At 59.2% G+C, this 11,781-nt stretch overlaps 2 protein-coding genes across 7 annotated transcripts in view; one reads left to right on the forward strand and one right to left on the reverse strand.

Annotated features, from left to right (window-relative positions):
- The window catches only part of TXNDC11 (thioredoxin domain containing 11), a 58,624-nt gene extending 57,129 nt beyond the window's left edge, over positions 1 to 1,495 (forward strand). For all 4 annotated transcript variants that reach the window (XM_052636160.1, XM_052636161.1, XM_052636162.1 and 1 more), the window contains one exon: positions 760 to 1,495. In XM_052636160.1, coding sequence (XP_052492120.1) covers positions 760 to 1,402 — 643 coding nt within the window. In that variant the 3' untranslated portion in view covers positions 1,403 to 1,495. The remainder of the gene's footprint in view (positions 1 to 759) is intronic.
- On the reverse strand, positions 1,454 to 11,415 carry SNN (stannin). 3 transcript variants are annotated; one of them, XM_052636172.1, is made up of 2 exons: positions 11,325 to 11,415; positions 1,454 to 4,607 (listed from the first exon to the last, which is right to left on the reverse strand). In XM_052636172.1, exon 2 carries the CDS (start codon positions 4,523 to 4,525, stop codon positions 4,262 to 4,264), a length of 264 nt encoding a protein of 87 aa, XP_052492132.1. In that variant the 5' UTR covers positions 4,526 to 4,607; positions 11,325 to 11,415; the 3' UTR covers positions 1,454 to 4,261. The 3 variants fall into 3 exon arrangements, with proteins under 3 accessions (XP_052492132.1, XP_052492133.1, XP_052492134.1); XM_052636173.1 differs by lacking the exon at positions 11,325 to 11,415 and adding an exon at positions 6,050 to 6,216; XM_052636174.1 differs by lacking the exon at positions 11,325 to 11,415 and adding an exon at positions 5,010 to 5,053.
- Between the last annotated feature and the right edge of the window lie 366 nt (positions 11,416 to 11,781).

Raw genomic sequence — 11,781 nt, forward strand, 5'->3', positions numbered from 1 at the left:
ACGTTAAGGAAACTATGCTTTAAAGGAAGGTGTGGTTATGTGCTTACCCCCAAAGTTTTAAAAAAATTATTCCGTTTACCTGAAATTTTCCATAAACATATAAAATGGGGCATATCTGCTTTTAATTTCCCTGTGATCTTTCTTTCATAGGGAAAGGGCTACCCTTTGATAGAACACCTTTTGTCTTTTCTTAGGGCTGGGCGACCTTCATTCTTCAGAGCCCCTCAATCTGTCTGTCAAGGGTGGGGCTCCAGTAACACCTTCCCCATTGTGATAATAAAATGTATCTCTACGTGTTGCCCACTGTCCAAAGGGTTGGGCATAGTCACTCCAGTTGAGAACTCTTGCTCAGATAATGTGTAATAAATGCTTGCTGAAGAGCCAGGCTGTGTTGGAGGTTTTCCCCATCTCACCAAGCATTGCTGTTGCTGATGGCCACAAGAATGATATGGTGGCGATCTGGCCCCAGTACACTCATCCTGACACACCACTGGCTTTAGGCCTGGGAGCTCTTATCTTTCCTGGAACACAGAGTCTGAGCTCTTTGTCCTCAGGAGCAGACACACCTTTGAGATAAACCACTTTAATTACAGAACCAGCACATCCTCATGTGTAGAACATTTTTTTCCGGATGACATTTTCCGTGCAGACTTCCTTTTGGTAGGAAACAGCAGCTTGACCTTCGCTGGCAGCCTGGTTTTGTACTAAGAACATAGGCCTGGCTCTCTGATCTTTGACTCCTTCCCCCTTTCTCCCCAGAAAGGACCTAAGTGTGAAATACCCTGAAGACCTTCCCATCACCCTTCCCAACCTGCTGCGGTTCATCCTACATCACTCAGACCCAGCCTCCGCGCCTCGGAACCTGGCTGGGCCTCCCGCTGCAGAGTGTCTTCAGAGCGAGGCAGTCCTGCAGCAGGGGCACATCGCCCACCTGGAGAGAGAGATCCGGAAGCTGCGGGCAGAGATTGGCACCCTGCAGCGGGCGCAGGTGCAGGTGGAGGCCCGGCTCGCCAGCGCACGCAGAGACGAGCACCGGCTGCTCCGGCAGCAGCACACGCTGGAGCGGCAGCATGATTTGCTGCGGCTGCACAGCGAGCAGCTGCGGGCCCTGTACGAGCATAAGACCCGGGAGCTTGACGAGGTGGCCCGCAAGCTCCAGGAGCTGGCTGACGCCTCAGAAACCCTCCTCACTGAGAACACGTGGCTCAAGATCCTGGTGGCCACCATGGAGCGGAAGCTGGAGGGCAGGGACGGGGCAGACGACCGCATGCCCCCAAGCAAGGCGCACTCAGAGCCCCCCAAGCCCCCAGGTGCCCCCCGGCTGCCCGCCAGCACACCCCTGCCTGCCAACGTCAGCTCCACGCTGGCCTCCGAGGGGAGCCCCGAGAATCGGACAGACTGACTTTGGAAAATAACATGAAGAAATCAAAGGAGAAAACTGTACATTGGGAATATATTTATGCAAATTTTATTGAAATTTATTGTAAATAAAGATTTTCTCAGTGGTCTAGAAAATCAACTTGAATGTCATTCAGCTTTTATTGAACAGGGGTGACATCCCCTCCACTTATTGCACAAACTTGGTAGCTTTGAGACAAAAACAGTAGCACAGTCCATGTGAAGATTCGTCAGAAAAGTTAGTCCCTGTTTCAGTGGCTCAGTGTTGGAGTTCCCTCCCCATCCCCCTCCTGTTGCCTCTGCCATGACACGCAGGATGAAAGGCTAACGTCCTGACTGACTTGGACGCAACAGTTGGGCTATTCAGAAAGAATTCAATGAGAGGTCATAACTTAACTGAGCCATTGGAGTGCGTGGCTCTGGTGTCTCTGCTAAAAGTAGCTATTGACAAAGAACAGTGAGAGCTATTGTGTGGTTGGTCACCAGTCCTGTGGGCCCTTCCACTTACCCTAGACACCCCCCTAGTGCCCCACTGTGCCTCTGACCCGGCACTGACACCATGCTGATAGGCCTGGTGCAACAGGCATAGATGTCAACGGATAAGGACCCCCCCCCCCAAGAGTGAAACTAAAGAGAAAATGACACTTCATGTTCTCAAAACTGAAACTGCATGGGCATGGTAAGAAGCTCGGGGGAAGCCTGACAGTCAAGCGGTCGTTTTCGGGGTCAGGCTCAGGGACTTGAAAATGCAAGTGCTTCAGTTACTTGGGGGAAGGACAGACAGCCTCAGCTGTTGACCGCCGGCTGCAGAAAGTAGAGGTAGAAAGCCCGAAGCTCTGAAATGCGAGGGGAGTGGATCAGACACCCCCACACCTGCCCCAGTTTTACATCCTCTGTTAGAAAGCACACCTCCTTGACCTTCCAGTTGACCCCTTTAGAACCTCTGACAGCCCCCTCCAGCCCACACTGTGTCCTGCCTCTGCTGGTGTCCAGTCTCACACTTGGCCATCCCTGCGTGGAGACCAAAGGCACCCTCTCCCCTGCTCTAAAGCCCGGCCACCTTCTAAGGATCCCTCAGTGGCCTCCTGTGCTGTCTCAATCCTGCTTTTGGCTCAAATTGTCTTTTAACTAGCTACCCCTCCCCTCCCCGCTAGCTATCATTTAAGGCTGGACCCTTAATTGAGGGGTACACTGCTAAGAGAGGTGTTCCCTAAGCTCCCTCCTAGGGGTTCTAGAAAGTTGGATTAGTTCAACACACTTTTTTAGGGGAGATCTGGATAAGGCCAGAGGAGCCGCCTTCAGCGTGCCCAGGAGGCCAGAGCTCAGGGAGGGGGGAGCTCTGATGGGGTGGGGGCAGCCTGAGGTTAGCCAGGCGCTCCTCGCCTCTGCTGTGGCAGGAGGCTCAAGTACTGGGGACCAGTGCTCCAAAGCTCTGCCAGGGCTGGCCTCCAGTTTATTCCCAAGGATGCACACACAAATAACCATCTAATCATCGTTTAAGACTGTTTACAGTGGTGATTAAAAACCCGAGTTCACTGAAGTCTACACAAGGGACACCATGGAGGGGCGAGGGGTAGGGGGGTGTCGATAGCCATCCAGCTCCTCATCTTTGTAAAAACCAAGTCTTGAACCTTAAGCCCCTTCTCCCCCTACCTGCCCACTGAAGTACAGGCTGCTCGGGGCTCCTGCTTCCTCAGGCACCCAAGAAACGACACTGGGCACTCTCAGAGCAACGTCAGGGGACCCTCCTTGTCGGTGGCCCGCTGAGGACAGTGAAATCGAGCAGGTGGGTGGGAATCTGAGCGGAAAGGAAGCAGATCTGTGAAAAGGGCAGGAGGGAGAAACGGGGGAAACTAAGCCCCGCCCCCCTCCAGTGCAGAAAATATTAAATACAACAACAAACTAAAACCGCCACTGTCTCCCCTTCCTGGGCCAGCTGGGTTTCGGATGCGGGTGAAGGCGGCAGCTCTGGTGTTTTCCAGGGAAGCCAGCGCTCAGTAAAGCCGGGTGGGGGGCGGGGCGCCCAGCATGCTCAAGACCACGGGGGCCAGAAACTGCTCTGCCACTGGGACGCCTGGCAGCCTCGGGACTCGTGCCCTGACTCGTCCTTCACCGGCTCCCAAGCAGCCGCAGCAGCTTCCTTGCAATCGCTCCACCAGCAACAGGGAACAGCCATTTAACGACCTCATCTACCAGGAGCTAGCGGGGCGGGGCACGGGGGCGGATGGCGCCCCCGCTCTCATTCATCGCTCACAAAGCAAACCACCAAGGCACCCCGAAGGGTCCGCTGTGAGGCTTAAAACAGACATGTCACGTCCTCTACGAACACACACGTGTATCAGAGGCCCCTGCCAAGTGCCATGTGGACCTTACACGTCTAAAACCACCCTTCCCCACTGCCTTGACTCAGCTCAGCCCTAGTTCAGACAGTCCCATGTGCTCTACACGCGATATTTTAAAAAATCAGCAAAAGAGGCTTAAGCACGTGCTTCCGGGGCCTATTTACAGTTCACAGGCTTGTGAGTTCACGCGTTACAGTAGTAGTAGCTCCATCAAAAACAGGCTCAGCTAAACATTCAAGTAACAAAAGCGCTGCGGGGCCGAGAGCCCCAGCTAGGTCAGGTCTGCCCACTGCCTGCAATGGGCAGTCCCACCAGGACGCCGAGGGGTTGCCCAGGGCCAGCAAGCCCCGGATTGGGACCACTGGGACCCTGGGAGTCAGTGCATGCGATGATGAAGCCTGGCGAGGCCATGCCAGCAAGTGTCAACCCTTCCTCTTAGGCGGAGGCATGTCTGTGTTTTCGCCTCTCCTGCGCCTCTCCCGGCTGGCTACAAACGGGCCCAGGAGCCTCCGCATCCCGGCTCAGCCATGGACTTCAGGGCCGTTGGGGGTCAGCTTGGCCTTCCTCTCCACGCACGGTCCCTTGGCTGAGTACTGCACCAGCAGGAAGGGCTCCTTGGTCTCGCCATCCCCTACGATGCTCTCCTCATCCTCTGACTGGCTGATGCGCTGGAGTCGCAGGTAGCACCAGCAGCCCAAGATCAAGGCCCCCAGGGCAGCGATGGCGATGAGGATGACGATGACTGTGACCACTCCCGTGGTGGGGCTGTGGTCCATAATAGACATGGTCAGCGCTTGTAGGGGCAGGGGCTTGCTCCGCAGGAAGGTCTCGTGTGGGGACAGCTCAGCAAGGCTGGACCCGAAAGCCCTGAAAGACAAAGCAAGACGATGGGACACTGCTGGGGACCCTGGCGGCTCACACGCTCTCGCTGGGTCTTCTACTGGGTCTATTTTTAATCAGTTCATAAGCCTGACCGGCCCGCCCTCATCCTAGTGAAAAACAGGCCGGGTGGCGTTTGCTGGTTTTTTTGGCTCATGATGCCACCAGCGTTCTTTGCTCACCCCAGCTACTTCCATTTAATACCTTCAGTGCCTCTGCTACCAGCCAGCCAGTCACCCGCGCTCAGGCAGGGAACCTGAGAGGCAGAGGCAGGAGAGGCAGCACCTGAGACCTGTGACCCCACCATGGTGGAGGCTGAAAGAGCGTCTGTTCCGGGTGAATGGATGTTCTAGAAACCCAGCACCACTAGGTGTTTTAGTAAGTGCTCACAGATGAAAGGAGCCAGTGCTTCGAGACAGCCAGAGACGAGGGATTCGAAAGCAGGGAAATGACATCAGCCCCGACAGGGGAAGTATACAGCTCAGCGAGCCTTCCGGTACACCTGTGAGAGGGTGCAGTCAGTGACAGCCTTTGCTCCCAACGGAGCTGTAGCTGCCCTGGCTTGGGAACTTTGAGGGGGGCACAGGGGAAGCAGAACAGACCGGCCTCTGCCCTCACTGGGCTCAGCGTCTAGTGCAGGAGCCAGACTACAGACAGGTCAATATGCCACACACCTGTTGCTACAAATGCAGGAAAGTCACACTGGGAACACAGGGGACCAGGTGCCACCAGGTTAAACTGGGTGAGGCAGGTGACAGACACCTGGGAGGTGATGCTGGGACATGCGGGAAGGTCAGCCTTGGAGAAAAGCATTCCTGGCAGTGGAACACCATCTGCTAAGGTTCTGAAGGCAGGAGGGTCCGCTAGCAAGCGTGAGGAGCTGAAGGGGTTTGATCCCTAGTCTGGGAAGATTCCACATGCAGCCAGTGGAGATCAGCTGGTTTGGGTCGGGTAGAGGAGGGGCAGGCAGGGACAGCCCCCTGAGGTTGGAGGTAGTGGCTCCCCTGGGTCCCAGACCGAGCCCTTTTTAACGTCTCCTGCATGACCACACATGGAGCAAATAACAGTTACAGCCAGGTGGTCGTGAGGGTGCAGGAGAGCCCGGGGCGCCTTGGGCACAGGGCCAGTGCTCAGCTGTCTGAGGCTGCTATTTTTGGAGAAGACTGACATCAGTGCAGGTGGACAGCGCTGGAAGGGGAAGGTGTCCCCTCCAAACAGGATGGAGTGCCGTCCTTGAGCAATGACAGCCTTAATTAGCAATGATTCTCCTCCACACTAAGGAGTTCCCCCCACCCCCACCCCAGGACCACATTCTGGGCAGCAAAGTCAACGTCCCTGAGTCTGTCCAGGGACCAGGCCTTGAGAAAATTCCTGCCCTGCTCCCACCGCCACAATGACAGAGGGGTCTGGGGCTGGAGGGGGCAACACACCTGGAGTCTGTGCCCTTCTTACCACCTCCAGGGCCAGGCTGCTGTCATCACTCTCAACGGGCTCCCTGGTCCACCTGGACCACTGCAGCCAGTGCCCCGCCACGCAGCAGAAAGGCCCTAGGTCCTTACAGTGACCTTTGGAATCTGACACGAACCAGCCCCAGCCCCTGCTCATCTCCCACTGACCCCACCTCCCTTCACTCCAGGCCTTTGCCCTAACGCTCTGCTCCCCTAACCCTGGCTCAATGGTTCTTAAGTGGGGACAGTCGTGCCCCCCAGGGGACATATGGCAATGTCTGGAGACATTTTTGGTTATAACTGGTGCGGGGTGGGGGTGGGGTTGCTACTGGTGCCAACTGGATAGAGACCAGGTGTGCTGCTAAGCCTCCCCCACTGCTGGGGACGGCTCCCCAGACAACGGTCCCAAACAAACATCATGCGGAGGCTGAGAACCCTGCCCTGGTTAGTTCCAGCCCAGGCAGGGAGCCTTCCTGACCCCTCAAGCCAGGAAGCCCCCTTGGTCCTGCGCCTTGCACTCCCTCCCTCCCTCCCTTCAGGGCACCCATCTCAGTCTGCCACCCTGGCTTCAGTGTCAGCACCAGGCTGGCATACTTGCTCCAGGGGTGGCCCCACACACTTCTGTGCTGCCCAGGGCATGTCCTCCCGGCTTCTCCCATGCCACCATCAGGGCTGCCATCCGCTTCCACAACCCTGCTCAGGCCTCCAGGTAGGACAGGTGAGCCCTCCTCCCACCCCACCCCCACTAGAGCCTGCTGGTAGCACCGGGTAAACCCGTCCCAACCCCCATGCTCTCCTCCCACTTGGGAGCACACCGAACTGCCAGTCCCTCTCCACCTTGCCCTCTCCACTCGCCCTCCTGGGTGTCCAGCGCCTGCTGGGGTGCCTGCCCCCACCCTGGGTTCTTGAACAGGAAGGGAAGTCAGTATCAGTTCGGAAGAGGAAGTGTGTGTGTTTGGGGACTGGGGGGTAGGGAGTGGGTTCGGGGACAGGAAGTCAGAAATCAAACAATGGCAGCAAAAACCTGAGGATGGGGACCCCAGGGGCCAAACCAGCTGGGGAGCCCAGGAAGTGTCCCCAGAGTCCTGGGGGAGAACCAGAGAGGCAGCCCCAGCTCCAAGGGACCCTCCAAGAGGGGCGGTGACCTTTAAACCCTGTCTGCTGCCCCTCCCCACGCCCCCAGCACCCCAGGCCAGGAAGAGGGGGCGGAGCCAGGTCTGGGTATCTCCCTCGAGGGAGCACAAAGCCAGGTGACCAGGCCACAGTCACACCTGGCCGGAGTTCCCTCCCCCACCCCCAAACGTGTGTTTATTACTTCATTCCCTCCGCAAGTACTTCCTGAGAACCCATCTTTTACAAAATCTGGTCGCGTCATCTCCTGCTCAGAGCCCTCCCCGGTACCGGCAGAGAATCCGAATTCCCCTGCCTCCCCAGCTTCTTCACACCCTCCTGCCTCCGCCTATCTCCCCAAGGCCTCTGCACTTTCTGTTCCTTCTGCCTGCGGTGTTCTTCCCTGCACGTCCCATGACTGGCTGCTTCCCATCAGAGAGAACTTTCTCAGAAGATGCCTCTTGCGGGGGTGGTCTCCCCAGACCCCCCAGGCTCCAGATGCCCCCCACCGCCCCCCCACCTGACATTCTCTTGGGTCAGGAAAGGTGCTTCCCTGGCTGCCAACTCCTTCCCACAGTGGGCTCTGAGCCTGGAGGAGGGTGCATCCATCCTGCCCATTGCTGGAGCCCCAGCCCTGTCACCAGCACACAGCAGGTGCTCAATACTTGTCTGCTGACCACCACTTCAAGCTCAGGGGAAGCAGCAGTCCTAGGCAGCTGGCCTCAGTAGCTCCTACCCCTGAACGCCCCCGAATCTCAAAGCTACCAAGGAGGAAGGACAGGCTGCAGCCTGAGCGTGGGGGTGGGTCCCAGGCAGGCCTGACCTGAGCCCCTGGAGGGGCAGCTGTCCCCACACAGGCTGTGGGGAAGGGAAAATGTCACCGAGATGCAGATCCCAGAGCAACCTGAAGCCGGCCGGTCCCCCCACCCCACCCCCCCGCCCCGCAACCCTCACGGCCTGGGCTGGACCCTACCGATGGCTCCATCTCCTCCGGGCTTCCCTCCTGCTAAGCTAAGCTGTCTCCTGCAAGTCAGCTGACCCCTCACCTTGAGCTAGGAAAGGGCACAGGGCAGGACAGAGAGGCTCACAGGCTGGGTAAATGCCCAGAATGGTGCGTGGGAAATCTGGACCCCTTCAGAACACTCATCCAAGTGGTTAACACTTTATTCTACACCATCATCTGATCCTCCTAACAAGCTGGCAACTAGCGCTGCTCAGGGTTCCCATCTGAGTTTCACAGGTGGGGAAACTAAAGCGTGGGGAGCTTCAGCGGATTATCCAAGAGTGATCCCGGGTAGAAACATGGAGGACGGGACCCAAAAGTGGGGCCCAGCAGAACAAAGGGCAGGGGCTTCCAAGTGCAGGGGGAGAGGGGCAGGCCAGCCTGGGAGCCAGCTCACAGCCAAGGCACTCTAGGGGTGGGCGACGGGCCATGCTCCCCCCAACCTCCGCAGCAGCTCCTTGCCAGCTCCCTTAGTCAGGAGGGAGGCTGGCGCTGGAAGCCCAAGGCCATTTGGATCCCCAAACACACAGTGCCAATCCTCCGCCCTCCCTCCGCCCTCCCGCTCCACCTCCCTGGGATCTCACTCACTGCTCCTGGAAAAACAAGATGTAAAAGCCCAGTGCCTGCAGACGCCACCTCTTTGAGCGTGCCACCCCGGCCCCCCCACCATCCACCAGTGGGTTTTAAGGACTGTCCCTGCCTCGGCCACCAGCAAGCCAGGCATCTCCCACTGTCCTGCTGGCCTCAAGAGGCCCACCACTTAGGTCTTCCTCAGTGTAAGGTTGCATGTGTCACCCCTGCCTCTTCAGGGAACTCCAAAATGAAGTCTTCACCCCACTCTGCAGGTCCCTGCACCCACCCCAGGCCTAGTGGAGCCTCAGCCTCCAACAGAACAGATTCAATGCGAGTCCCCTTCTTCACCCCATCCCTCCACTCAATATCAGGAGCTACTATGACTCAGCCAAGCAAGTTGCCCAGTAATGGCCTCAGTTTCTCAGCCTGCAAAATGGGAACGAGACCTGACCTCACCAGCCAGGCTGTGGGGAGGCTGAGAAGTGATCAGAAATGTGACAACAGGACTCTGGAACCACCAGGTTTGTGTGTCGCCAGGCCCCACACCTTCCTGGATGTCACAGGGAGGACAGTGAAACCTCAGGGTAGCCCCTCACAGCACCCCCTCTCCAAAGGACCTGTTCCCAGATGGGTACAAAACCTGGTCCAGGCCCAGTGCCACAAATAGGAGCTTCCTTAGGGGACATGCTGCCACCTTCTTCTCGCTTAACTGGGCACATCACAAGTGTTACCCGGCCCAGCTAGACAGGTTAGCTAGCTCCGCCCTGCAGCTGCTACCTTCTGGGACTGTCCTGCTTACAGGGGACCAACCACCTCCGCACAGTTAAGCCATGCCCCTTCCCCCGACAGAGCCATCTGTTAGGTGTCCCAACAAACCCTGCTCTGTCTCTTCGGGGGACCCCAGTTCACAAACTGGAAACATTTCCTGCCCAGTTTCTGATGAGGAACACAGGACAGGTGGGGAGGGTGGGGCACGTCAAGGGGGCAAGTGGAATATCTGCTCTGTGCCAGGCCTGAGTCAGGGTTCGGACCCAAGGGAGCATCACACAGGCCACTGCCCTCGACGAGCCAGGGCGAGAACAGTGGCGATGCGGATGAGAGATTAACTGTGCTGTGCCCAGCTCTGCGTCCAGTGTCACTTCACCTTCCACCACCCACCCATTAGACCACGGTCCTCCCGAAGGGGAAATTCGCACCAGAACCATCTAGGTTCCCCTGTGCAGAAGAGGAAGCTGGCGCAGTTAGAGTCCCAGGGACTGCCCCAAGGTCAGTCTCGGTCTCCTATGCCCGCGCCCTGTGAATCAGCCACTGGTCATTCTCACAGGCTGCCCCGAGGTAGGCCCACTTGCTGGACAACTTTGGTAATAACAGTAGATGCCTGACAGAAGTTGGCAGTGATTACTCTGTACCTGACACTGGGCTAAACACTTCACACAGATCATCTCTCAGCCTCAAGAGTCCATGGCTCAGAGAAGTAAAGTCAATTGCCCAAGGTCACACAGCTCAACAGTAACTGCGCAGGGATTCAAACCCAGGCAGCCCTGGATCCAGAATCTGGGATTTCAACTCTGACACTCAAATGGCATATTATTTGACCCCCACCTCCCCTGCTCCCATGCCTGAGGGGCCAAGGGGGACAGGTGAAGCCCAGTCCGCCCCCATCAGAGCAGTCTGGGTGACTGGGGCCAAGGGCTCTATGCTGGGGACACAGGGATGACAAGCACCCGGGCAGCTCCCGCGTGCCAAGCGCCGGCGACGTGCAGGCGCGATGCCAGGCGATGCCAGGCGCGCTCCACGCACCCTCTCATTTAACCCTGCCAGGCGACTCCGTCGTCTCCCCGCCTCTACCAAAGAGCTAAGAACAGGCTGGAGAGAGGAAGGGACGAGGCCCGGGGTGGGGGGACAACTGGAGTGGGAACGACAGCTGGAGAAGCAATTCCAGTCGGCTTGACTGGGGGAGGGAGCTTGGAGGACGCGGGACCACGAGACCCAGTCATGCCCACGCCGCGCAGTCACCGCCGACGAAACCGGGCACCAAACGTCGCAGCCCGTCCTCAGTTTCCCCACCTGCGAAGTGGGCGCCAGACTTTGCCAGGACCCCCTCTCCTACCCCCCTCCTATCCTCCTGACCACCCCGAAGGCTGCCAGGATCCCCGCCTCCTGTTAATTTTTGAAAATCTCTAAGTGTCCCGAGGAGCCCCGCGGCCAGCCTGGGGCGCCGAACTGCGGGCCGCGGTGAGGGGCAACCACTGCGTTGGGGGGGTACACTCGCTCCCTGCAAAGCCGACGCCGCCGCCCCCCGCCGCCTCCTTTGTCCCGATCTCTCCGCAGCGCAGCGGACAAAGAACCCCCGCCCGCGGGCGCGGCCCCCTGGAACAGACCCTCCCCCCGAAGCCGCGCCCCTCGCCCAGGTTGCCCCTCCCTCGCCGCAGAGACCCCCGAGCCCGCGACCGAGCCTTCCAGCGCGCGCCCCAACCCCAGGCGGGGCCGCCCCTTCCCCTTCTGCAGGGCCCCGCCGGACCCGAGCACCCGGCACCCGCTCCCTCCCCGGCCCTTCCCGGCTCCGCTCACCATGGCGCCGTCCACAGCCTGGCCCGATCGCCCCGCAGCAGCCCCGGGGGCCCGGCTCCGCCCGCCCGCCAGCCCGGTCCGGCCGCCGCGCACCGTCCGGACGCAGGAGCCCCGCTCTGCGGCGGGCGGGGCGTCTCCGGCTCCGCCCCCGAGGGGGGGGCGGGGTCCTCCCTGAGTAGCCAATGGGAGCCCACGCCTGGACGACTGGGCGGGGCTGTCCGGGGCGGGGTCACGTGGCGCGAGGCGGGCCGCCCAGGCGGGGCGGGGGCTGCGCGCAGCTGGCAGGACTGGGGGCGGGAGGCGGGCTCGGCCTCGGCGCACGGCGATTGGGCGCGGGTCGGTGCGGGGGCCCCCTTGCCCGGAACCCCCGCCCCCAGCCCCCAGAGGCTTCCCTTACTCCCGCCAGCAAACAGAGGGGAGAACTGAGGCTCAGAGCGGGTAAGAGTGTGGCAAGGTG

Source organism: Budorcas taxicolor, chromosome 2 (assembly GCF_023091745.1).
Source record: "Budorcas taxicolor isolate Tak-1 chromosome 2, Takin1.1, whole genome shotgun sequence".
Taxonomy (NCBI): domain Eukaryota; kingdom Metazoa; phylum Chordata; class Mammalia; order Artiodactyla; family Bovidae; genus Budorcas; species Budorcas taxicolor.

Excerpts from the sequence above, each read along its gene's own strand:
- SNN (XM_052636172.1), bottom strand. The coding sequence starts at position 4,525 with ATGTCTATTATGGACCACAGCCCCACCACGGGAGTGGTCACAGTCATC.